The 23,229-nt window shown below is 47.7% G+C and overlaps 1 protein-coding gene across 8 annotated transcripts in view; it reads right to left on the bottom strand.

The window, feature by feature from the left end:
• Tenm4 (teneurin transmembrane protein 4) overlaps nucleotides 1-23,229 on the bottom strand; it is a 715,396-nt gene that overhangs the window by 368,628 nt on the left and 323,539 nt on the right. For all 8 annotated transcript variants that reach the window (XM_013511959.1, XM_013511956.1, XM_013511957.1 and 5 more), the window contains 2 exons: nucleotides 7,625-7,912; nucleotides 1,888-2,157 (listed from right to left, as the gene is read on the bottom strand). In XM_013511959.1, coding sequence (XP_013367413.1) covers nucleotides 1,888-2,157; nucleotides 7,625-7,847 — 493 coding nt within the window. In that variant the 5' untranslated portion in view covers nucleotides 7,848-7,912. The remainder of the gene's footprint in view (nucleotides 1-1,887; nucleotides 2,158-7,624; nucleotides 7,913-23,229) is intronic.

Genomic DNA, 23,229 nt, shown 5'->3' with positions numbered 1-23,229 from the left:
TTTTCTCCGTGCCAGGCACCCTGCCAGCCTTGGGTTTGGTGTTCTGGTTCAATGCAGGTGGGAAGAGGTGCGGCTGCTGGCTCAGCGTGGGCTCAGCTTAGGGGTTGGGGAGTGTGACAGTGCCCAACTAATGTTCACGACCTGCCTCTCTCCCATGCTCCAGCAATTTCACAGGCTCCCTGGGAAATATCTGAGTCTTCGGGTGACACAGTTTTGGAATTTGTGCTGCACCTGGACCTTTGAAGGTAAAGTTCCTAACCAGATCTTGGCCAGGCTTGATTACCTGCCTGATCCCTAATCCAGGACTTGGTTTTACACAGCTCAGTTGGAGCATCTTTTTTAGAGATTAACTCCTCCAAGCCCTCAGCTCTGACCTGGGCCCTGCCCTACCCGGGAATTCCCAGGCAGCTGTGGCTCCTGCACTTGGGACTGAAAGTCAGGAGGGGCGTTGACATCGGGCTGGCTCTGGCTGCTTGAGTTCACACTGCCCTTCCCATGCCCCTCTGGTGGCTCCCTAGGTGTGCGAGCACCTGCAGACCCCGCTGGGCTTTCCAGAAACAAGAGACTGCACCAGGTAGCAGGGTTGTCCTGGGGTTCTGCTATTCTTCCCCAGTCTTCAATGCTAGACCCAGCAAGACGTTCCTCAGTGCTGGCCCGACTGTGTCCAGAGGTTGGAGAGGGAACCAAGACATGGCAGAAGGCGAGATTCCTGAGCAGCTCAGCTCCATGCAGGACTGTGCCTAATAACTCAGAGCCCCTCTGAGCAAGGCATGCCAACAGATTCCAAGAGGAAGGAGGAAAATTCTGGAACTGGCTGCTTTCCCTCAACCAGGAGAAGGAGGCCAGTGAACGAGTCATCTCCCTTCCCTTCCATAATGTCTCTGGGCCCAGACAGAACTGCACGTGTGAGAGTGAATAGTCAGTCTGTGGCTGCCAGCACTTCATGAGGTCATGGGGAAGCCAGGCCAAGCCTCATGTTTTTACTTTTCAAAACTAATTTTTTGATCTTTCTTTTAAAGGGCAAGAAATAATTGTATATATTTGTGGGGGTACATTATGATGTTTATATATACCATGTACATTATGAAACTTTTGAGCATTATGTTAGATTTGAGAGATTTTGAATTTCAAGTTTCTGGACCAGTAAAATCTACAAAAAATAGTCCCAAATTTGAATAACTCCAATTTTCTGGTCCCTGGTCTTTAAAGTAAGAGACACGGACTGTCGTCAGTGCCTGACCCCAGCACTCACTGCTTGTTCTTTGAGCTCACTGCAGCATTCAGTGCCCGAGCCCGTACCTTTTCAGCCTGTGTCGACTGTAGTCAATATGTGTAATAAATCATAAAGTCTTATTGCTCTTAGCTTCTGTAGCCTTTGACCAACATCTCTAAACCTCAAGTTCCAAGTTTTCCCCCAAAAACCATTTTTTGTTGTAAACCATCCTCTGATCAACATAAAATACCAGGATGGGACAAAGTCCCTGGAGATAACCTCGACTGCAGAGCACCTGGGTGCTGGGGATGGCAGGAGCAGGCATCAGGCAGGGCCAGGCACAGGCGGTACACAGAGGACAGGCTGGGCAAGGGGCTACCGCTATCCCAGGCCCTCTGCACCATCACAGGTACCCAGTACACAGTAACTCAGCCCCTTTGGCACTTCCTTAATCTGGACACAAACGGCAGCGACCCAGTCTCTGATTATGTCATTGATGGGTGGCGATTTCGAGTGACTGTGCAAAAGGCCCTGACTTTTGACCACTGAGAGCAAAGTAATTTTTCACCAACTTCGCCACAGCTGCAAACGATGGAGCAGAAAAAAATCGATATTGCAATTAAAACCTCAGGCCCGCAGCCCAGGCACTGGCACAGACCAAGAGGGCCACTCACCGGCCTCGGTGTTCTCGTGCTCAGTGTCGGTGAGGGTGAGATTGGAGTTGGCCCGGCTGGACAGGCAGGAGCTGCGCCCCGACCGTGTGCTCCGGCCCCACAACCGCGCGGGGTGCTCAGGGGACAGCACGGTGTCCGCCTCCAGGTCGGCGTCGGAGCTGGCCCCCATGGAGTAGCCGCAGTGGGGGAGTCCCACGTCTGTCCGGTAGAGGGTTCCATGAGGGGGCGTCACCTCGCCCAGCCCCAGCTCCCGCAGGCTGAAGTTGGCTCCTGGAAGGAGACATGGAGTGTAGTCAGTGCCTGACCCCAGCACTCACTGCTGTTCTTCGAGCTCACTTCAGCGTTTAGTGCCCGGGCCCATACCTTGGCTCAGGGACTTCTGCCTGTTGGGCTCTTTCTGCTTCTTACCCAGATGCTCTGTATTTTTTTTTTTTTCTTTCCTGTTTTTGAACCCAGGGCCTTGTGCATCGGAGGCAAGCGCTCTCTACCTTTGAGTTAACCCTCGGTCCAAGATACGCTGTATCTTTAAAACCCAATTCAAGTACCCCCTTCTCTGCCAGGTGCCCTCTGCCCCTATACTTGTGTGGACTTCATTGCCACTTCCTCCCAGCTCCCTCTCAGTCCTGCCCAGTCCCACCGCACAGTGGGTTTTTGGGGAGGTCTGTGTCTTGTGCTGGAGATGACCTCCACAAGGGCAGGCACACCCGTGCTTAGAACAAAATCCAGTACTCAGAAGAGACTCACTACACATCTGTTAAATTCTATGGAGGGCTTCAGGGCTCCTTTGCCAAGGAGGACTTGTCAGCAATTCTGGAATGGGACAAAAGCCTAGTTCATGAGACTCACACGACACCCTAGAAACAGAAGCTCCCGTCTGGCCCGGGCAGGAGAGCCATGAGCACTGGTGGGAAGACGATGGTGACAGGAAGAGAGGAGCTGGCTTTCGGCGCAGAGATAGGCTATGTCTGTTGCTTCCTCACCCTGTGGTTCCTCTAAAATAAACCTAGCTGGAACATAATCAGCCTTGAAAACTGGAGATCAAAGGGGCCAGCCCCAATTGGCCTCTTCTTGCTTACCTGCCTTCAGAGTAGCCACCAAGCAAGAGAATAGAGATGGTAGGTGAGGCAAGGAGAGGCCTTGATCTCTGGTTTTCAAGGCTGATTATTTTCTGACCAGATCTTACTTTCTGGGAAAGAGGGTAGATAGGGTTGTGATGGGGGAGTTAGCAGAGGTAGCTTTCTGGAAGGCTCCAGAAAGTCTAGTAGTGCCGATGATTGAGGATGGGTCTATGATTTAAGTTCCTGTCACTGGGACAAAATAACCAGCACCCACAATTTAAATGAGGACAGGTTTAGTTTGGCTCATGGAATTCAGAGGGTTTAGTCCATGGTTGATTGGCTCCAAGGCAGAAACCATATGGCGGAGAGGCCTGGTGGAAGGGAGGTGTGCACCCCACAGCAGCCAGGAAATAGAGGAACAAGAGGAGTTGGGGACAGGAATACACCTTCCAGGTCACACCCCAGGGACCCACCTCCACCCAGACCCTGCCTTCTGACAGTACATTCAGTTACTGAATTCATCAGTGAATGTACCCACTGATGAGTATGGCGCCCTGTGATTCAGTTACCTTACAAATACCTGAGAGCTTCTTGGGGGGCATTTTAGATCTAAACCATGATACTAGGTAAGGTGTGGGTAAGAGCAGTTTGTCCAGGGTTAGGATCTGAGAGACAAGGAAATGTAGCCTTCGTAGGAAACACAGCCCCCTTCATTTTTCTTGCATGTTAATTCAGTGTCTATTCAGGGCGCTTCTCTCAGTTTCTCCTGTTCCCAGGAGTGTCTTGGGGGATAAGGAAGAGGGAGTACATGAAGGATGTGTGGGTCATGTCCCAGGTAAACTGATGATCTGGGGAGACGGACTTATAAGCATGTGGCACCCACATGTAAACCAGTGCAAGCTGGCCCTGAGCCTTTACTGAGCTTAGCGATGAACAGGGTGTGGTGCCTGACTTCACAGAGCCCTCAGTCAATGGGGAGACACAACCAGATACATGACTTAGGGGTGAAGTTCAGAGAGGAGATCCATGAAGAGTGTTCTGGGAGCACAGAGGCAAGAGATAGCACAGCTGGGTAGCGAGGTCAGAGAAGAAGTTTTCGGATGAAAGTAAATGTGTAAACAGAGACAACAGAAGAGGTGGATTCCAAAGCCTTAGAGCATTTTGCCAGCAGGGCTGGGACTGCACTGGACAGGTGAGCCTGCAGAGGAAAGGGAGAGGGGTTGCTAAAAGGCAGAAGAGAACCAGCAGAGATGGCATTATAACTGCATTTCGCTCTTACCAATAACTCTGTGGCCCCTGAGGAAGTTAAATAAACACACAAACAAATATACCCTGGCAGTTCTTTGGAGCATGGATAAGGGAGCCCTTCCACCCTTTTCCTGGAGAGGAGAAACCAAATGGGACTCTGCAGCCTTGGAAGCTGCTAGCAGGCTGGGGAGCTGGGAGAAGGTGTGCCTGAGCCTGCTTCTGCTCCCCAGGCAGTTCAAGCTGATGCAGCCTTGCCTTGCAGTTAAAGTCATGAACTACCTCCACACTGGTTGGTAAATACTACTATCCAAGACCCCACTGCCTCCCAGACTCTGCACTGGCTACTACAGACCCTTCCTTAAATGCTTTCCCGCGTCTCCCAAGATCCAGTTATTACACAGTGCTTAATGTCCACAGGCTCCACACAGCAGGGGCCCCAGGCTCTGCCTGTGGCCAGGCAAACATTCTGACTAGCTGGGTCTGGACCAGACCAGATGTTACACATTTTGAATTCACCCCTGTGTGCCGTGCTCCAAGCTTTCCTCTTGTTTTGCTCTCTTTTTAAGAAGAAGAAAACCTCAAATTGGACCTTAAAGCCCTCAGTTGGCTTCCCACCCTACCTGCACATCCCACTCCCTGGCTACTCTCTGATCATATTTTCCTCTTTTGTCAAACCTTCCACCCCAGCCTGTATCTGTGCTCTGCTGAGCCAAACCTTCTCAAGAGAGGCCGCTCACATGTTAGGAAGAATGACTGTTCCACATGGTGAAGAGTCAAATTTATTTGCCATAAACACCCTGGGCTGCATTGATTTCCATATGGCTTGCCCTGCACACTCATTTAAGCAACCAGAACTGGCATCAAGTCAATACCAGTGAGTTGAGACACCTTGGGACTGGAGAAATGGAAGGTCAGAGGCAACTTTAAGAGCTTAGCAAGTCTGTGGAGGGAGCCAGTACCTCTCATAGGTGAGTTTGGGAGATTTATTTCAGTACATGTGAGAAGTCCTCACGGTCTGTTTACTTTGTGACCTTTCAACTTCTTTCCTGAGAGCCCAGGACATGGGTTGACATCTCACTCCATTTAGCATCTAGCTGTGCAATCTGGGACTGGTAATCCTCCAAGTGTCAATGTTTTTGTCTTCAAATGGGGTGATAATATATGACCTGCTAACTTTATGGGAGTTTTGATGGCCCAGAATGGCCATTTGTAAACCACTATGTGTATGCCTGAATACGAGATGAGAACACTTATTTGTGATTTACAAAGACCAGAGTGAGCTCCCTTTTTAGGAGACCCTCATGTGCTAGTGCTGCATCTAAACAAAGGGCTGGTTGGGCAGGGTAGAGCATAGGCAGGAAAGAGCTGGAGGCAAGCTTTGAGATATTTTGTCCCTTTCTCTTACTGGAACTCAGAGATAGCAATTGACAGCAGCATTTATGAAGCATCTGTTCTGTCCCAGGCACTGCTATCAAGTGCATTATTTACAGTTAGCATCCGTTTGTAAAGTGACGAAGCCGAGGTTCATGACAATGGCACAGCCAGAATTCGACCAGATCTGTCTGATGCCAGAAGCTGCGCTCCCAACCACAAGCTGAGAAAGAGTTGAGAGGCCCTCATGTTTCAAGCCTGAGGCAGCTTGCTCATGGATCCAAGCCTGTGGATTGGTGGGGATGGGAGAGTCACAAGATACACACAAACTTCATGTTGATTTGCAAGAACATGAAGAGATAAAAATGGGCAATAGTATGGCCAACAAATAGGGCAAGGTGTCCACTTGCTGTGACAGTGCTTGTATATGGCCCAGTGAATTGAGAGTCCAGAATGAAGTGGTCTATCAGTGTGATCTGTCTAGGAAGTGGCTTTGTGCATGACCCACTCCTCTTACCTCTGTGATCTCGGGCAAATGAGGCAGCCTGGGGCTGTTGTAAGAATTAAATAACACTGTCAAATGTATATAAATGACAGGGCCTAGTGCACTACTGCTTATGTCTGTGGAGGAGAGCAGGGCAGTGAGCTGCACTCATTGTAAGGGATTCCTGGTCACACCCGCCAGGCGCCCAGGAGAGCTTAAGTCTCTCTCTGCAGACAGAAAGATAGGAATCCCTGAAGTACCCGAGTTGGAGACACCTCTCGCTGTGGGTGTGGGAGCAGTGTAGCAGGGATGGGCTGTGCATAGCGGGGTAAGGAGAGGCAGAGACAGAATGGTCTAGGACAGTGATGGCAAACCTTGTAGAGCTTTCAATGATACAAATGGCCTGCTGTGGCATGCATGCCATAGGTTCAGCACCACTGGTCTAGAGAGCAATGGTTCTGGTTAAGGCTCCCCAAAGCCAGGTTCAGAAGCTCAGTGTCAGGTATATGGAGTTGCTCTAAGCTTCATTTTGATGTAGTGCACACAATGGCCCAAGGGGCACTTGGGGCAAAGGGGAGTGTTGTGGTTAACCTCCAAGAGAGATGAGAGTGGCTCGAACAGGGAAGTGGCAGAGGAATGAAGAAGAGGGATGGATTTGCAAGGCATTCTGGGAGAGGATGAAGGGGCCTTGGTGACTGGTGGATATATGGAGTGAAGGACAGGAATCCAGGAGCCAGGGTAGCCTCTCCTCCAAATTACCAAGTTTTTAGAGCATCTTTCTCTCCAGGTCACATAGGGCTTGACACAGAGAAGATGCCAAATGGGCTTGTTGAATGAATAAATACCAAAACCGAGGACTAACATGCATTCAGCATTTACTTGGTATTACCAGCTTGCTGTTGCTGACATGTCACCTCACATCACTGCAGTAGTGATGTTATGCTTTGTGTCTGCATGTCCCCTCAAATCCTCATGCAGTCATGGGGTGGGTTTCTAGATTTATGATTGATCCATAGCCCAGTGCTGGGATTATAGGTGTGAGTGCTACACTTGCCCTGGGGCAGATAGTTTACATATGTAAGGCAGAAAAAGAGGCTGCTTGCCACCACTCCTCCCTTTTGCTCTTGCTGCATTTGCTGTTTTCTCACCGCCATGAATGGCTGCCCTGTGCCATGTGCCATGTGCCACCCTGCCTTGGAGCCAGTGGAGTGTGGATTAAAACTTCCACAGACTGTGAACTAAGTAAACCTTTCCTTCCTTTATTCTGGGTGTCAGGTATTTTGTCTCAGCAACAAGAGAAAAGTAACCAAGACAGAGGAGTAAGTTCATGGCCATCTAACCTAAGTCTTGGAGGACAGCCTGACTCTGGCTGTCTGACTGGAGCCCAGCTCTCCACCTCAGCTATGGTAAGGAGCCTGGCGAGAGTATGAACAAAGAGTGAGCTACAGAGCAGGCTTTTACCATGTGCCAAAATAGCAATGCCTAGTTTCACCCCGGCACCTCCACTTGCCTCCAGCTCACCTGTGCACACACAACTCACCTGTGCTGGGCTCCACCCCAGCCCTGCCTCCCTCACCTGCACGGCAGAACTCTTCCGCTTCCTGCGGCACCATGTCCTTGACGCGGCTGCCATAGGCAAGGCGGGCATCCTGGTCGTAGGCCTTCAGGGTCTCACTGGAGCTGTAGGACTTCTGGGGTGCTTTGCCCTCCTCACTGTCAGCAGAGGAGCTGGTGTAGCGGCGCTCGGCATCGCGGCGCCGGGTTAGGGAGCGATAAGGCTTTCTCTCCTTCACGTCCATGGCCTCCGGCCCACGCTCTTCCACATCCACCAGCTGGGTCCTTGCTGCACTCAGGGCCAAGTGGTCTGGAGCCAGAAACAAAGAAAGGGGTAAGCTGTGGTCATCCGGCAGCGAAGGCAGTGCCAGGGTCCACCCTGGGGCCTGGATTCATCATAGCAGCGAAGTGCATGAGGAATGAGGCTGCAGAGGCAAAGGCACCACTCCACCAACACCTGGCCAGTCAATAGCAGGGGCACTGCTACCTAGGCCTCTACGATGAATCCTGCCCCTGCTACTTAGCCTTCCACTGATTGCCCCAACTGCTCTCCTGGGCTGGCTATCAAGGGAGCTGCTGACCAAGGCCAGAAGGCACTGCTGTTTAGTAATGTCTGGGCCAGGAACTGTCTCAGTTTGTTCCCACCATATCCCAGTGGGCTTGACCCTGGGCTTGACTGAGGGCCTGACCTAGCACTCCTAAGGCTCCTTAGGAGTTTGTAAAATGAACGGCTATATGCAGGACTTTGTTGCCTGTACTGTCTCAGACATTATTACTGACTTCAGCCTTTATTGGAAATAAGCCAAGGTATAAACAACCAACCCATACTTATCACCACTCAAGTTTTACATGATTATTTGCTTATTTGCTTCTTTTCTGTCTGTCCCCACTGGTAGGTAAGTGCCCTAGAAGCAGATGCCTCGGTGGTTTTGCTTACACCTGAGCCATAGCAGGCTGGGGACTTAGTAGGCACTGAGTCAGTTTCTTTTTTCCATATATATATCTGCATATATATAATTTTTTTTTGAGACAGATTTTCACTAAGTTGCTAAGTTGCCCAGGCTGTGTTCAAACTTGATATCCTCCTGCTTCAGCCTCTCAGAGTGCATAAATATTTGTTTAATCAGCTAGCTCACTATGCTCATCAGACAGGTGAGAAAACTGGGGTTCAAAACCTCCTTTGAGGTCACTTAGTGGCAAGTAACCATTGGAATCCAGTTCTGTTTGGTTTTAAGGCCTGATTTTTCCATTCTAGTCTGTTTCTGAGACCTACAACATCCCTCCTGCCTGTCGTCTCAGACCTACTGGTCTCAGCAGTGCCACCACCAACATCTGGAAGCACAAGACTTATCCCTTGTGGCTGGTGTGGCTATGATGTGGAGGGGTGGGGCGGGGGGCTCCTCATCGGCCTTGCTCTGTCCCTCTTGCCCTAGACTGACACCCATGCGATTTTAGCTGGGATATCACCTGGTTCTCTTCTCTTCTTCCTCCGGGTAGCAAACACAACCTCTACTAGGCCGGCACTTCAGTACAGGAGGAAAACAGTGTATCCTTCAGGAGATAAACAGGGTCTCTTATTGTTTTGGGAGTATACACCTTCTCAGATCTGTCTTTCCATTGTTCCACGTTTCAGAGCCGCATCGGTGTACAAAGCATTCCCTCGCTTTCCTGTCTAATTAGAGGAACAGCACGCAGGAGCCCTGGGATGAACTGAGTGGATGCGGCTCTCAGAGCCTGGACCTCTGGTGGCTGTGGCCTTCTGGTGCTGCCCATTCAGGGTGTGTGGGGGCCGACGTCACATGAATATTTAGGATATGCTGGAAATTTGCATTTAGATGTGAAATGTATGAGTTTTAAATGTTACCTTTTAAAAAATGATAGAGAAATGTTTTATAGGCCAAAGGAAACAGCCCAGTGGGGCAGATTTGGCCTGAGGACTAGTGGTTCTGGCTGCAGTTGTGGATGTCTGAGGCAGCCTTTGGACCTAAAGATATTCTCTTCCCTCTGAGCACCTCACAGGCCCTCTCCAGGGCAGGTTTTAGCTTGGCTCCAGTGCAAAAGCTGCCTTGTTAAAGACCCCTTTAGACCCACTCGAACGGCAACCACAGCACTCTGCAAGGGAAGGGTCTGGGGTCACTGTGGGATGTTGGTGGGACCTATGGTTCCCAAGTGTCTACCATAGACCTCCTCTTACATAGTTCTCCACATTTTTCAAGGAGTGCAAACACTTGTGATTTTACTTGGTCCCATAGTGACCAAGAAGTATATCAGACAACTATTTTATTCCCATAGTATATATGGCAGATGGAACAGCAGTGACCCATGGCCATATAGTCTGCTGCCTAGGACCATGTGGTGAGTTAGTGGCAAAGCTGGCATCACTAGACATGCTACAATTGTTCCTAGAGCCGATTAAGATGGATGAATGGCTTTTTTTGATTCCCAATTCTCAAAAGATCCCTAGAAACTGGGCTAGAGATATGACCTAGGATACACAGACATCAAACCATGACTGGTGCTTTGAGCCAAAGCTTTGAGCTTTTCAGTCTTGATGTTCAGCCTCCAACACTAGCTCGCAAGATGATGATCCTAAGTGTCTGACAGGCGGGACCACAAGGAAGCCAGGTGATAAGGCCTTCCACTGCAGGATCTTTAAGGCTTTCTTGACTACAACTCACAGTTAGAAAACCCTGACATTGTGATCTAATGTGCACACTGGTGTATGTGAGTGTGGGTGTTGCTTATCCATATAAGATGGAAACACAAAATTCACAAAAGTTACTGCACTCTGAACTTCCCTGTTTTACTTTCTTTCATGTTGTTTTAAAGGCTAGTAACTCTCTAAACTGCTATCATGACCCGGTACTGGCTTTTGACCCAAGGCCCTGTTGTGGTTTGGTTTAGATGAGGTTTTATGGCAATTGCTCCTTCTGCGCCCTCTGGCCCTCCCTTCTAGCTCAACAGTGCTGATCATAATAAGCATTCAATAAATGTTAATCATAATAGTCACTAATAACATAGTAATAGTATTAGCAATAGTAGCTCACATACTTTTACTAGTACCTATGTTTATTGTATTTACTTTTAACAGGTATTATATGTGATAATTTTTAATCTCCATGCCAACCCTGTCATATGCATATTATGATTATCTGCAAATTACAGGTGAGAAATTGTGAGGTTAAATATCCTGCCCAGGGTCACACAGCTCTTGCCTGGTACAACCAGAGTTGTGACCAAGGGAGTTCAATTGGGCAGGTGGATATAATCTCAAAATGGCACTGCCACGCCCACGTCATGCCCTTGAGCTGCTTATGCCTTTCTGACCACCCTGCTGAGCAATGAGGATGGATTCCAATTTCCTAGCCAAAATGAAGTCTTTCCATCTGAACCATCTGACCAAGGCACTTGCTCTCCACTGAACATGACTTCTGGGGCCTCTCTTCCTTTGGGTATGAGTTCCAACACTGCACATGCAGCTACTAGATGACATTTTCATGCCTGCCTCTTCCCTGGACTACAGTTTCTCAAGGGTAACCCTGGGATCTACAGAGTTTGCAGAATGTTTATTGAGTGAATAAAGGAAGAAAATTGTTTGGCAGCTACTTCATTCCATGTTGCCAATCTTAAGTAACTCTAACTAGGTATCAGTCCTAACTGGAGAAGGCACATCCTCCAAGAGGTATGTTACTAAAGCTGAGAACAATTGCAGGGTGTTAAATTAGTGAACAACCATTGTTTTTTAATACCAGTGTTTGGCTGTTGACTAAAGACACTGGTTTTAAGGCAAAGAAGCAGTAACTAGACATTCTGGAGACAAAGTCCCCAAACACAGAACTTCCCTGTCTCAGAACACAGGCAGGGAGAACAGGTGTCTCATCTCGTTTCTTTTCTTTGCGGAATTTAGTGTGAATATAACAATTCAGTAAATATTCCACTAGATAGGAGCTCGGTTATGGCTCACACTCATGTAGCATTGAATGAAAACAAAAGAGGGTGGCAGAGGAGTAACAGTGGAGCACAGCTCTCCTTGGAGCAAAGTCTCCAGCATATTGACCTGGGGTCCCCGGCCGGGGGGTGGGAGGCATGTGGAAGGATACCCACCTTGGGCCTCTTGCTCTCCCATCTCTGGGTGTGGAGACAGAAGCACGTGGCACATACCTGGGCTGAAACATGTTTGCTCTTTTCTGCCCACTGCTATGATTTGAGTGTGTCTGCCAAAAATTTGTGTGTTGGACTCCTAATCCTCAAATTTGTATGTTGGCAGTATTTGGAGGTGGGGTCTTTAGGAAGTAATGCAGGTGAGATGAAGTCATGAGGCCGGGCCCCTATGATGGAGGAGGAGGCGTGGCTTTAGAAGAAGAGGTATCTACGCTCGCATGCTTGTCTTGCCATGGGACGCCTTCTGCCATCTATTGATAGAGCCAGTACTCTCCACATGCCAGCACCTTGTTATTGGGCTTTCCAGACTTCAGAACTGAGAAGTACCTTTACAAATTACTCAGACTGTGGTAATCTGTAGCAACAGAAATGGACTAAGACAACCTGGCAACCTCTGGCTTCCCTACTACTCATACAGTCCATAGGTGTGAGATTCCAGGGTGCTACTGACTAACTCTCCTAACTATGCTGCAGAGCAAACCGCTCCCTCACTGTGGCTGCTCCTGACATACACAGTCCATTTGTCTCACAGAGCTGCCTACCATGTCTCAGACCCCTGTCCCTTTCATATCACTGCACCTGCCTCTGCATTCACTGTTTGTTGGGCTCAGGAGGGGGAACTGAAAGGAGATATGGGATAGGAGGGTAGTAGAAAGAAGGTCTGAGTGTGTTTTCCCTGCTCTCTCCTATGCTGTTGACCGCCTCTGTCCCTACCACCTCCCTCCAGACGGTTCTCTTCAAGGTCTCCACCTTGCACTGGGCTCCGCTGGTACCCTTCTCTGTCCTCACCTGCGAAGACACACAGATGTACCTGTTTTCTGCTTCTGCAGACCCCAGGCATCTCACCATCTTGGCTGGCTCCCTGATCTTGCCACACCTCTGTCTCTTCATTAATGTCTGCTGATCTAAACTATCTAGGGGTGACTTTTGTTTCCTGTAAGGTTCCTAACACATGATACAGCTTCACCTCTTACTAGCTGGCTGATTTTCAGCAATCATCATCATCATTGTTCAACTAATAATGCCATCAGCTACTATTTACTCAGGGTATGCCATAGTCCAGCACAGGGTGAAGGGCTTTAGTTAGATGATTGTATTTAGCTATCACAGTTCCCACCTCTGTGAATTGGTCACATTTTGTGGAAGAATCAGAGACTTAGAGAATGAAATAATTGGTCTAAAACCATAATCTAGAAGAGAATCAAGAGCAGGATTTGTCTAATGATAAACTTTTCTTCCATGCCCTCCATTATGACAGTGAAAACACTAGCTCCAGGTTAGGAGGCAGCTCTGCCCTGGCTACCTCCTAGCATGGGTTTCTTGGCTTCCTTGTCAACAGTAATGTTCTATAAGAAGTTGGAAGATCATTACTATCAGTGTCATTATCATAATTGTTACTGTTTTATTATTTCAAACCAACAAATTCTGTAACTGCTTTGCTTAAGCAGACTACATTGAGCAGGAGAAGATGTTCTGAGATATACAAGCAGCAAGTAAATATACACCTCTGCAACTATTTCTACAGCTGAAATTTACAATCAGGATGGAGCATCTGGCCCCGGTGTGAAGCAGCTGATCCTCGTCACACTTGGGAGATGTGCAAGACCCCATCCTGGTCCTGAGAGGCCCTTTTCTGAGACTATTCTCCAAGAATAACCTGAGCCTCACAAAGGTGCCTTTGGAGAACAGTTGGCCTCCATAAGTGGTGGCAGATTGGTCTTGTGTAGGGGTAGGTGTGTTCCAAGTGGGGGGAGTATGTTGAAGGGAATTAATGGCAATATGTCTTTTGCTGTAAATTCTTTAAAATTTAAAGATTCACTGTATATTTTTATCACCCTCATATGTATTAACACAGAGTTCAGTGCTTTCCAGTGAACTCTTGGTTCTTGCCCCCAAGAACCTGAGTTATTTCTCATTGTAGAGACCAAGCTGAATGACCTGGGTGGCTGATTAAGTTCACACAGCCAGCAAAGGACATGGCTGGGACTTGAACCAAGGATTCTCCGACTCTATAATCACTGACTGTGTCAACTTGAGAAGTTTAGAAGTTTAACTGAATCAGCTCAGCAATTCTATACTCTAGGGTGTGGAAGACTCACCCTGAGGGTGGCTCATCGCCTGGATGTTATAAAGGGGAAATGAGGAAGGATGGATCTGCTTCTGTTCTTTAGAGGAGCTCCAGTCTTCACCATCAGCTTGGAAGTCGTCTTCTGGCTTCCAGTGCAGACTCTTCTGGGTCCCTTGTAGACTTTTCAGTCTTCTAGCACAGACTCTTCAACTTCTGCCATAGATCCTTCAGCCTTCTGGTGTGGACTCTTCAGGTTTCTGTGTAGACTGTTCAGCTTTCCCTTGCAGACCCATCGGCCTCCTGATACGGACTTGCACAAACACTGCATTGAGCTCCAGACCTTGGACTGAATCCTTCAGTCTCCAGAGTGCAGACACCCTCTGCACGCTTTCTCCTCAGAGTGTGCGGGTCACCATTGCAAGCTGATCTTATAATTTCTTACACATTAGTGTATGTTGTGTAACATCTGTTTCTCTAGTAAAATGCTGACTGATACAGACTCCAAAATCCACATTTTGGCTTTTTTTGTTTTGATTTGGTTTTTCTTTACTTGGAGCTGAGTTTGGATGAATCTAGAAGATTTGACAGGTGTGTAAATGTGGGGAGGCCTGGGAAATATGCGTGGTGATGGATCAGGATATCATTCTGAATGGGAAAAAGCCAACCAAGGGCAATAAAATAACTCCTCTTAACTGCACATCTACTTGTGCTGCACACTGTGTACATACTACTTCTCGTCCTTACAACAGCTGCACAAGTGAAGTGTTACTCTCTCAGCTTATATTTTCTCTTTTTTTTTACCAATACGATAACAAGCTTAAGGAGATGGACTTACTCTCGATCATATTGTTCCCAAGTGTCTGGATCTAGATTTACACCCTAATAAAACATCTAAACCTCAAGAAAAGTAGGGAATACTTCGTACCATGGGCTAATTCACCTGGTACATGATTGCTAAGTCCCTTTTCTGTCCTGAGCGCTGCCGAAGATACCAGCAGGAACCACAGGAGGATCGTTTTCCTCTCCTTCCCTTCCCTCTGCAGCCTTCCCTCCTCCCATGACTCAGAGTTCAGCTCTGCTTTGCCAAGCCCTGTTTAAGGTGTCAGAGGACAAGACACGCCATTCTGACTCTTAGGAGTTTCTGTACAGTGAGTGAGTCAGAAGAGAGAGAGACAAGGAAAGATGCCTGAGGACCCACACCCTGGCCAAGGTGGGTCAAATGATGGTGAGATGGTCAGGCACCTCAGAGACAGTGACATCTAAACGAAGACAAAAGAATGTTGAGTAAAATGTGAGTGAAGCCAGGAGGTTCTGAGGTAAAGAGAAAAGAAATCTACATCTGTAGCTTCCAAATCTCTCCGACCTAGAGTGCAAACACACGTATTTCACAATTCAGGGCACACAAACACATCTGCAAATTTCTAAGACAAACTTTCATGAAACTTTGCTTAATTTGCCGTAAGAGTTGAATTTGATATTTTCTATTCCAGTCCATTGTACGTACGTGGAATTATTAATGGGTAACAACCTACAGTTTGAAACCTGCTGTTCTAGGTCAGAGAGTGGATGAGCGGACTTGGAGCAGACGGAAGTTATTCCAAGTTATTCCTGGAGTTCAGACTTTGGGGAAGGAAAGAGATTAGAGACGAAGCTTGAGAATGAAGTGAAAGAAATGGAGAAATTTTCACAATATCAGTGTATGCAAAGTGCAAAGCGTAACAGCAGAGACCCCGCTGGGGAAGTCCTGAAGTGCCCATGCCCTACAGCTAGTTTTCAGGGTCCTTGATACCTCTCAGGGCCTGGAGCTGGCTGGAAAGAATGACCAAGACGTGAGACTTACAGAGAACGGGGCAATATATATAAAAAAGAGCTTTGCATATTCAGGGAGAAACTCAAGAAGCAAGCCTGAACTTTGCAGGGGGCTCCAGCGATATTAATGAGGGGGCAGGGGCCTGGAGCATTTGCAGAGAGACATTCGCAGACAGTCCAGAGCTGCCAGGAAACCTCTGCCCGGCTGGAGCCCACAGGGAAATGGGAGCTGTTATCACCCCGGTTCCTTCGCAACCTCAAGAACAGCCAGAAACAAGCCAGGAAATTGACTGAATTCCTGCCGGACTAAAGTTTTATAAGTTTTGCTTAACATAAGCACAAGGTGATATTTTTAGTTCTTTGTGTGTCAAAAAGTGCCCATAAATATTTTAGAGCTAAAATGTGTTCCACAAAATGTAAGTCCTGGGTAGTATCTGGGTGTACATAAAACCATAACTTGTATTTTCCTCAGTTTTTCCAAGTTTGGTCTTGTAAATCCTTTGTTTTAAACTGGGGTGGGGTGCGATGGGAGTGCCCTTTATTCTTGTGGCCCTTATTCAGGTTTTCTGGTGGACTATGTGTGAACCAAAGAAGAAAGTGTCATTATTCCCACTCTATAGATTTGGAAACTGAGGTTCAGTGTGACAAAGTGATGCTCAAATTCATACAGCACTCCAGGACTGGCTCTGGCTCCCAAGTCTGTGGTCTCTGTCATTGAACACAGAGTACATTTCTCTGGCTTTGTCACTTTGGTGAACCCCTCACTTTTTTAATAGTAATACAGCAGTCAGAGTAGTGGTGAAGGGCAAGGTTCTTCCAGCATTACCGTATTTAATCTTCACCACACCCTAAATCATCCCCATTTTATAGACAGAAAAACCAGGATTTAGACAGGTCAAGCACCTCTCCCAGAGAGAGGGCTGCAGTGAGACAGCAGCAGAGTCAGGATTTAAACCCGGGTCTTCCTCCACAAGGCTCAACCTTTTAATCACAACTTACATGCTCCGCATATGATCATCCTTATCCTAATTTGCTTAAAGGATCTATATGCTCTTTTGTTTTAATAGTATTGATTCCTCTTATGATCTGACTTAGCCCCTGACCCCTGACCTGAACCCTGACCTCTGACTTAGCCTCAGGGGAAGGGCTTTCACAGCTGCTTTTTGATGGGGCTGCACAGACGAGCATTCCTGGGAGTATGCTGGAGTGTGGCTGTGTGCCTAGCTCTGGCTGCAGGGATGTCCCCTGCAGGGATGTCCCTCCTCAGCGGCTGGCAGGCAGGTGACAGATGGTGCCACTGTCTGCAGGAACCATCTTGCCCTTCTGCTGGAGGCTTGTCAGAAGCCAGGTATCAAAGGGTGGATGGCTCTGATCCCAAGCTGAGTGAGCTCTCACTGGAGCTGCCTGACCCCTCCAAGGGCTGGACATGCGTGGGAGTGGGACACAATAAACCCTCAATCAACAGGTGATTTTATAGCGGCTGTGCTTTCCAGATTCTTGATCTATTCTTTCTTTCTTTCTCCCAAAACCATTTACCAGCCAATGATTTCCCTTTACAAATGGAGGCATCTTAGAGTCGGAAAATGGGTGCAGATTGCAGGCAGCATGGAAGGTCAGTTGTGTCACACCCCGTTAAGATGCTCAAACCCACCCCGGTCAGGTGACCTGCAAGGCTGGGCCTTCCCTGCCTCCAGGGACAGATCTGCTTACTGATAGCTGAACTCTGCCCCCTTCAGCTCCCTTCCTTCCACAGCCCTGACCAGCACTCCTTGGGGGCCCAGGAAACCAGCCTACTGTCTTTGCCCCACAAAGGTCCTTCCACACTGAAGATGGGGCCAGTGTGTGTCGAGTCCTCTCTTTAGACTGAACATCCCTGCTCTGCTTTCCAAGCTCTCACCTCCCTGAGGACCCCCGGCCCAGGTTTATCCATCCTGGCTACCTCTCTTCCATCAAGCAAGGCTTTATAAGGTCCTGGTCTAGATGGGAAGACAAGGCGTTGGATCAAATTTGTCACGGTCCTCAAGGAGCCCATGGAGCAGTCGGAAGAAGAAGGAACCTATCTACAGGTGGTTCCAGCACAAAGGACACAGACTAGGTCTGAGTCGGGGTCTCTGCTGCTTGGAAGAGGTAACCCTGGAGCTGAGTCCATCAGGCTGAGCAGGTCTCACTCAGGGGGTGGAAGGGCAAGATGCTCCCATCTGTCTGCTGCCTCTCCCACTGCATTGACCAGAAGCCACCGGGAACCTCTTGGTGCAGACTGATGCGCTCTGCACACCTCTTTCCCCTGCACCCAACACATCTTTCCTTCCTGGGGGAGCTGCTGACTTGCTCAGAAGCCAGGCCTCCTGGGGGCTCAGGCTGAGCAGGCTCAGAGTTTCTTCCTCAGTGACACCTTGGGCCACTGCCTGTCTCTTCTGCAGCTCAGCCCTACTGAAAGGGACTTCTTTTCTTCCCTTCCTTTGAGAGTCAAGGCTGCACCCCCACCCCCCACTTATCAGAGTGCCAACTCCCTTTAGAGTTTTCTTTTGCCTGACTTTCTATGGGCTCATTCTAAGCGCACGTTATGAGATAATCAGAGGAGCAGAGAGAGAGGCTGATTAATCACACATCCCCTACTGTGGCTAAGGCTTAGCCTGTAATTACCTGGGGCTCCCATTATGCTTGCATCTGACTGGGCAGGAGAGAGCCCGAGGGAAACCAGCCCCAGAGAAGGTGTGAGTATGAGGCTACTGGAAATGGTGAGACTTTTAGTTCTCTCAGGAAGGCTTCCTGGGCCTGATGGAAGTTCTGGTGAACTCCACAGCTGGAAGGAGGAGTGAGTTCCTCTCATCTGTCTTCTCACTTGGACCCTGGACCCCAGGCACGGCAGCCTTGGGAGGATTTAGAGACATTCTTCCTGCTCCTTAGGCCTTGGTTGGGAAGATGCTCTGCTGACCAGGAAAGACTCAAGATGGCTCCTCCTGTTGCTAACGGCAGGATCTCATTTTGGCACCTGGGCTCTTGTGGACTCAGATACCTTCCTGTGGTCCAGCCACATTCCAGCCTCCCCTATGTCCCCAGAGGCAGTAAAGCTTGGTAGTGACAAACAGCTGCACTGGAGTCCGCTGCCTTGGGCTCACATTGCAGCTGTGCTGTGAGCCATTCGTGGGGCTTAGACATGTTACCAAGACTCAGTTTCCGCATCAGTCCTCATTTGTAAAACTGTGAAAATCACCCGGCCATCTTAGGAGAAGCTGTTGGAGGTCAAATGACACAGTGCATGAAAAGAGTTTTGGACAACGGCACTTAATGTACTTTCTCTTCTTTAAAAGGCAAGCAGCACCCAACATTTGACGTATATGTGGAATTCAGAAATGAATACATCTGTGTCAAAATCCCTCCTGTGAACTTTTGATGGCATCTAATCATAGACAAGCATGACTGTACTTGAGCCTCAATTTTCTCATCTAAGAAGTAGGAATGAAGATCCTGGTACTTGCTGCAGTCGTGTTATGGGATGTGGACATGCTTTGTGAACCACATTAGCTTCTGGTCTAATACGCCCTGGGTGCACTTGGCGCTGACATCACTGCTCAGAAGAGATGGAAATCAAGAAGTCATAATCAGTCCTTCCTTCCTATGGGTCATTGCTAGCAGGATGGCAAGATTAGCTGGGCATCTCTGTTAGGGGTGCTGTGTTCAGTGTGGGGTATGCGTGTGTGCATGTACATGTGTGTGTGTGTGTGTGTGTGTGCATGTGTGCATTACACACAGTAGCCCTGGAGCCCTGAAGTGCTGCTCAGAAAGAGAAGGCTGCACTGTGACTGTTTGAAGCTTAGTGCTCTCCAGGGCTAACAGGCCCCAGCATTCCTGGAGGGGCAGAGGCAGGAAAGACCCAGAGGAAGGAGCTACCCATTTTTATCACACACCCTTCCCATTTTCCTCTTTGTTCCTACTAATCAGGTCCACTATGAGCTCATGATGACTGGATCTGGGCTGAAAAGTGCCCCGCAGCAACACTCCTGCTCCTCATCTTCTGCTCTCATAGATTCTTAGAGCAGGTGGGGTGTCCTTGGGTATCTCTGCCTCAATTTCTCTGTCAGGGAACACCTTGAACTCAGACCACTAGTTCCTGGGTGGGTCCTCTGTCCTGATGCACCCTCAATGTTGAGAACAACCTACAGGTACACCCAAGTTTTGCAGAATTGAACCAAAGTGAATAAAAAGAAACAACTCTCCATAAGCCCCATCCAGTGCTTCCTTTCTTCTAGCTACAAAGAACTCTAGTTTTGTCTTTGCCAGGCGAGAGCCCCAAAGGAGCTTGATACCACCAGTGAGAGCCTTCTAGCAGCACACAAGGCAGACCTTCTTTCTGTGGCCTGTTCAGGTGTCTGGGCTCCCTTTCCTTCAAGGGCCCACATCTTTTCCTTTGGAGCAAATCTACTATCTTGCCCTCCACATGACCTCCCAGATTTGTGCAGGTGGCAATGGTGCCTGCTGACAGTCCCTCGGAACTGTGTTTCAGAGAGGAGGAAGCAGGAATACGAGGGGCTGTGCTTTTTTGTCACCTACATCCCAGCAAATGAAGAGCCAGGAGCTGTTGGCTTCTTTTCTGTTTCTTCCTTCTGCAGCCTCAGTTTTCTCATCTGTCACTTGGGGTGGTGGGGTGTCATATTTAATCTATGCCTGAGAACTGTTGTGATGTTCCAGGCCTCGCCCTCTCCCATTTTAAAACAGTGTCAAGGGTGAGGAGTCTTCTGAGTTGCAACGATTGCAGCATTACTTGGGAGGGGGAGAAAGAAGGGTCTTCTTAGCAGACAAGGCTGGTTACCAAAAGCGTTCCAGGTGGGTAAGCCACATGGAAAGCAAGGCAGGAAGAAGTGGCTTTGGCAGAATTTCACTTACATCTCTGGGTACCCAAGCCTCAGTGAGGTGAGAAAAAGGCCCATAATGATGGGAAAACCCTAACTGCCTGAAGCTGCCTCCATTTCTAATCATTAAAGGTAGACTTAATAGCTATTAGAGCCCTCTTTCCAGAAGCTGGGTGGCCAGGCGATTTTTATTTCAATAATTAGCCGCTGCAAGTCACAGAGAACTGGAGACAGATAAAGGCAGGGCTGGTCTCTCATGGAGCTAATTGTGCCCAGAGTTCTACACGCCTAATCAAGCCTTGCACTGCTTCCATCCCTTTCATCCAAGGCCTCAAAGGACTTTGCCATCGGTAATTAAGTCCCGTAAGTGCCTTAAAGTAAGGGATTCTCTGGGGCAGTCTGAGCAGAGAAAGGGCTGCTGGGGTGGAGGTGGGGCAGGTGGCTGTGTAGTTGGCCCCCAAAATAGGAACAGAGAGGCAGGAATAGGCCTCACCTCCTGAGACCAGGTACTCTCTGCCTTCTGTCCCTAACAGGCTAACTGCATAACTGGCAGACCCTGCTGGCCATCTCCTACTGAGTATGGCGAAACTATAGCAAAGCCTTTCTAAATTTCTAAACCTGAGTGCTTTTGGGGGGATATGTTTATTAGAAACTCTGGTTCAGACAAGGGTAACTCAAAGACTACTCTCCTAGAATCTCAGAGTTAGAAGGGGGCATAAAGACCATCGCTATCCAAGCCTCATCTGAAGCTCAGATTTCTTCTATGAGTTCTCATGGATACCAGCCAGCCCTTGCTGGATCTCTGATGACAGGAAGCTTACTCCTGACGCATTTTATCCTCTAAATGTGGCGTTCCACATCTCACGCTGACAGTGAGCTAAAATTTGCTCTATTTATGAACCTTCTCATTGGCCCTACTTCTGTGCTTTAGAAACACACAAACAAGAGAATCCCTCCTCCTCAGAACAAGACCAGCTCTGGAAAGCAGTAGGAAATGGTGATTAAAATGCAGGTTTTCTATAGAAATCACAATCCAAAAACAAAAGATCAATAAATTGGATTTCACCAAAATTCAGAGTATGTGCTTTGCAAAAGACTATTGAGAGGATAAAAAGACAAGCTACAGAGTAGGGGAAATTTTTTTTTTTGCAAACCACCTATCAACAAAGGCCTAGTACCTAGATCATACAAGGAACTCTCAAAACAGTGAAATAAAGAAACATTCTAATTAGAAAATGGCCAGAAGATGTGAACAGAGGATATACAGATGGCAAAGAAGCAGGTGAAAAAGATGTTTAACATCGTTGACCATCAGGAAATGCAAATTAAATTCTCAGTGAACTATCACCCCATACTTATCAGAATGATTAAAATAAAAAAAAAGTGACAATCCTAAATGCTGGCAAGGATGCAGAGAAACTGGATCACTCATGCATTGGGTAGGATTATAAAATGGTGTGGTCCCTCTGGAAAACAGTTTTGCAGTTTCTTAAAAAACTAATGATGCAATTACTATACAACCTAACAATTGCTCTCTTGGGCATTTATCCCTCAGAAATGAAAACTTATATTCACCCAAAAGCCTATACAACAATATTCACAGAGGCTTTTTTCATAATAGCCAAGAACTGGAAACAGTCCAGATATCCTTTAACAGGGGAATGGTTAAATAAATGGTGGACTACCATGGAATACTACTCAATGATAAAAATGAATGAGATAATGATACTAATGAGTCTCCAAGGAATTGCGCTGAGTAAAAAAAAGCCAACTGCAAAAGGTTGAATGCTATGTGATTCCATTTATGTAATAGTTTTCAAATGACAAAACTTCAGAAGTAGAGAGCAAATTAGGGATTGCTAGGCCTTAAGGAATGGGGAAGAGGTGTGGCTATACCAGGCAATCTGCGGGTTACCTATGGTGACAGCAATGTTCACCAGGTTTGTTGTATCTGATCACCGATATATGGGATCAGTTAGTGGAGAAGGAAGTAAGTACTCAGACGCACTCAAGCACAAGTAAAATGGGGAATATGAATGCAAAGTGCTACTACTTAGGAAACTGGGTAAAGGGCATATGGGAGCTTTCTGTATTATTTTTTACAGCTACATATGAATCACAATTATTTTCAGACAATTAAAAATATGGGCGTTTTTTGAGTCAAGATGTTCATAATCCAATAGAGCTAGATTGGAACTTCAACCCACTATAGACTTCCTGTAGAGCTTTGGACAAATAAACTCTCTTAGCCTCAGTTTCTTCATCTTTAACATAGGGGTATAGTTTCTATCATCTTACAGACTTGTCTTGAGGCTTAAAAGAGACAGTCCACGGGAATAATTTGCACTATGCTTACCGCAGAATATGGACTCAGTGAAGAACAGGTATAAATGCTACATCATTAACCAGGATAAATAGCCCCATGCCTTCCTCAGATTCAGGTCTTACCAATTTTGCCTTCATCCTGGCCAGGTTCCTCTGAACAAGTTCCTTTTGGTGAGTCATTCTCTAAAGCACCACAACGAAAACTGAACAACCTAATGTAGTCTCATTATCATGGGCTTTGGGTATCCTGTGATTTCTAGCCACAGTGCCACGCCTTGCACGTTATTTTGGTCAGTCACTTGCTGTTGGCTTCTGTGTAATGTCTTTCGCTCCTAATAAGGTGGCAGTAGGCTGCTCAGATTTACATTTTCTTGCCAATTATTTAGCACCTACTATGTGCAGACACTGGTGTGG

This window comes from Chinchilla lanigera, unplaced genomic scaffold, assembly GCF_000276665.1.
Source record: "Chinchilla lanigera isolate Chin_1 unplaced genomic scaffold, ChiLan1.0 scaffold00013, whole genome shotgun sequence".
In the NCBI taxonomy this organism is placed as follows: domain Eukaryota; kingdom Metazoa; phylum Chordata; class Mammalia; order Rodentia; family Chinchillidae; genus Chinchilla; species Chinchilla lanigera.
The sequence above is the reverse complement of the archived record's forward strand: the minus strand, read 5'-3'. Positions and strand labels throughout refer to the sequence as shown.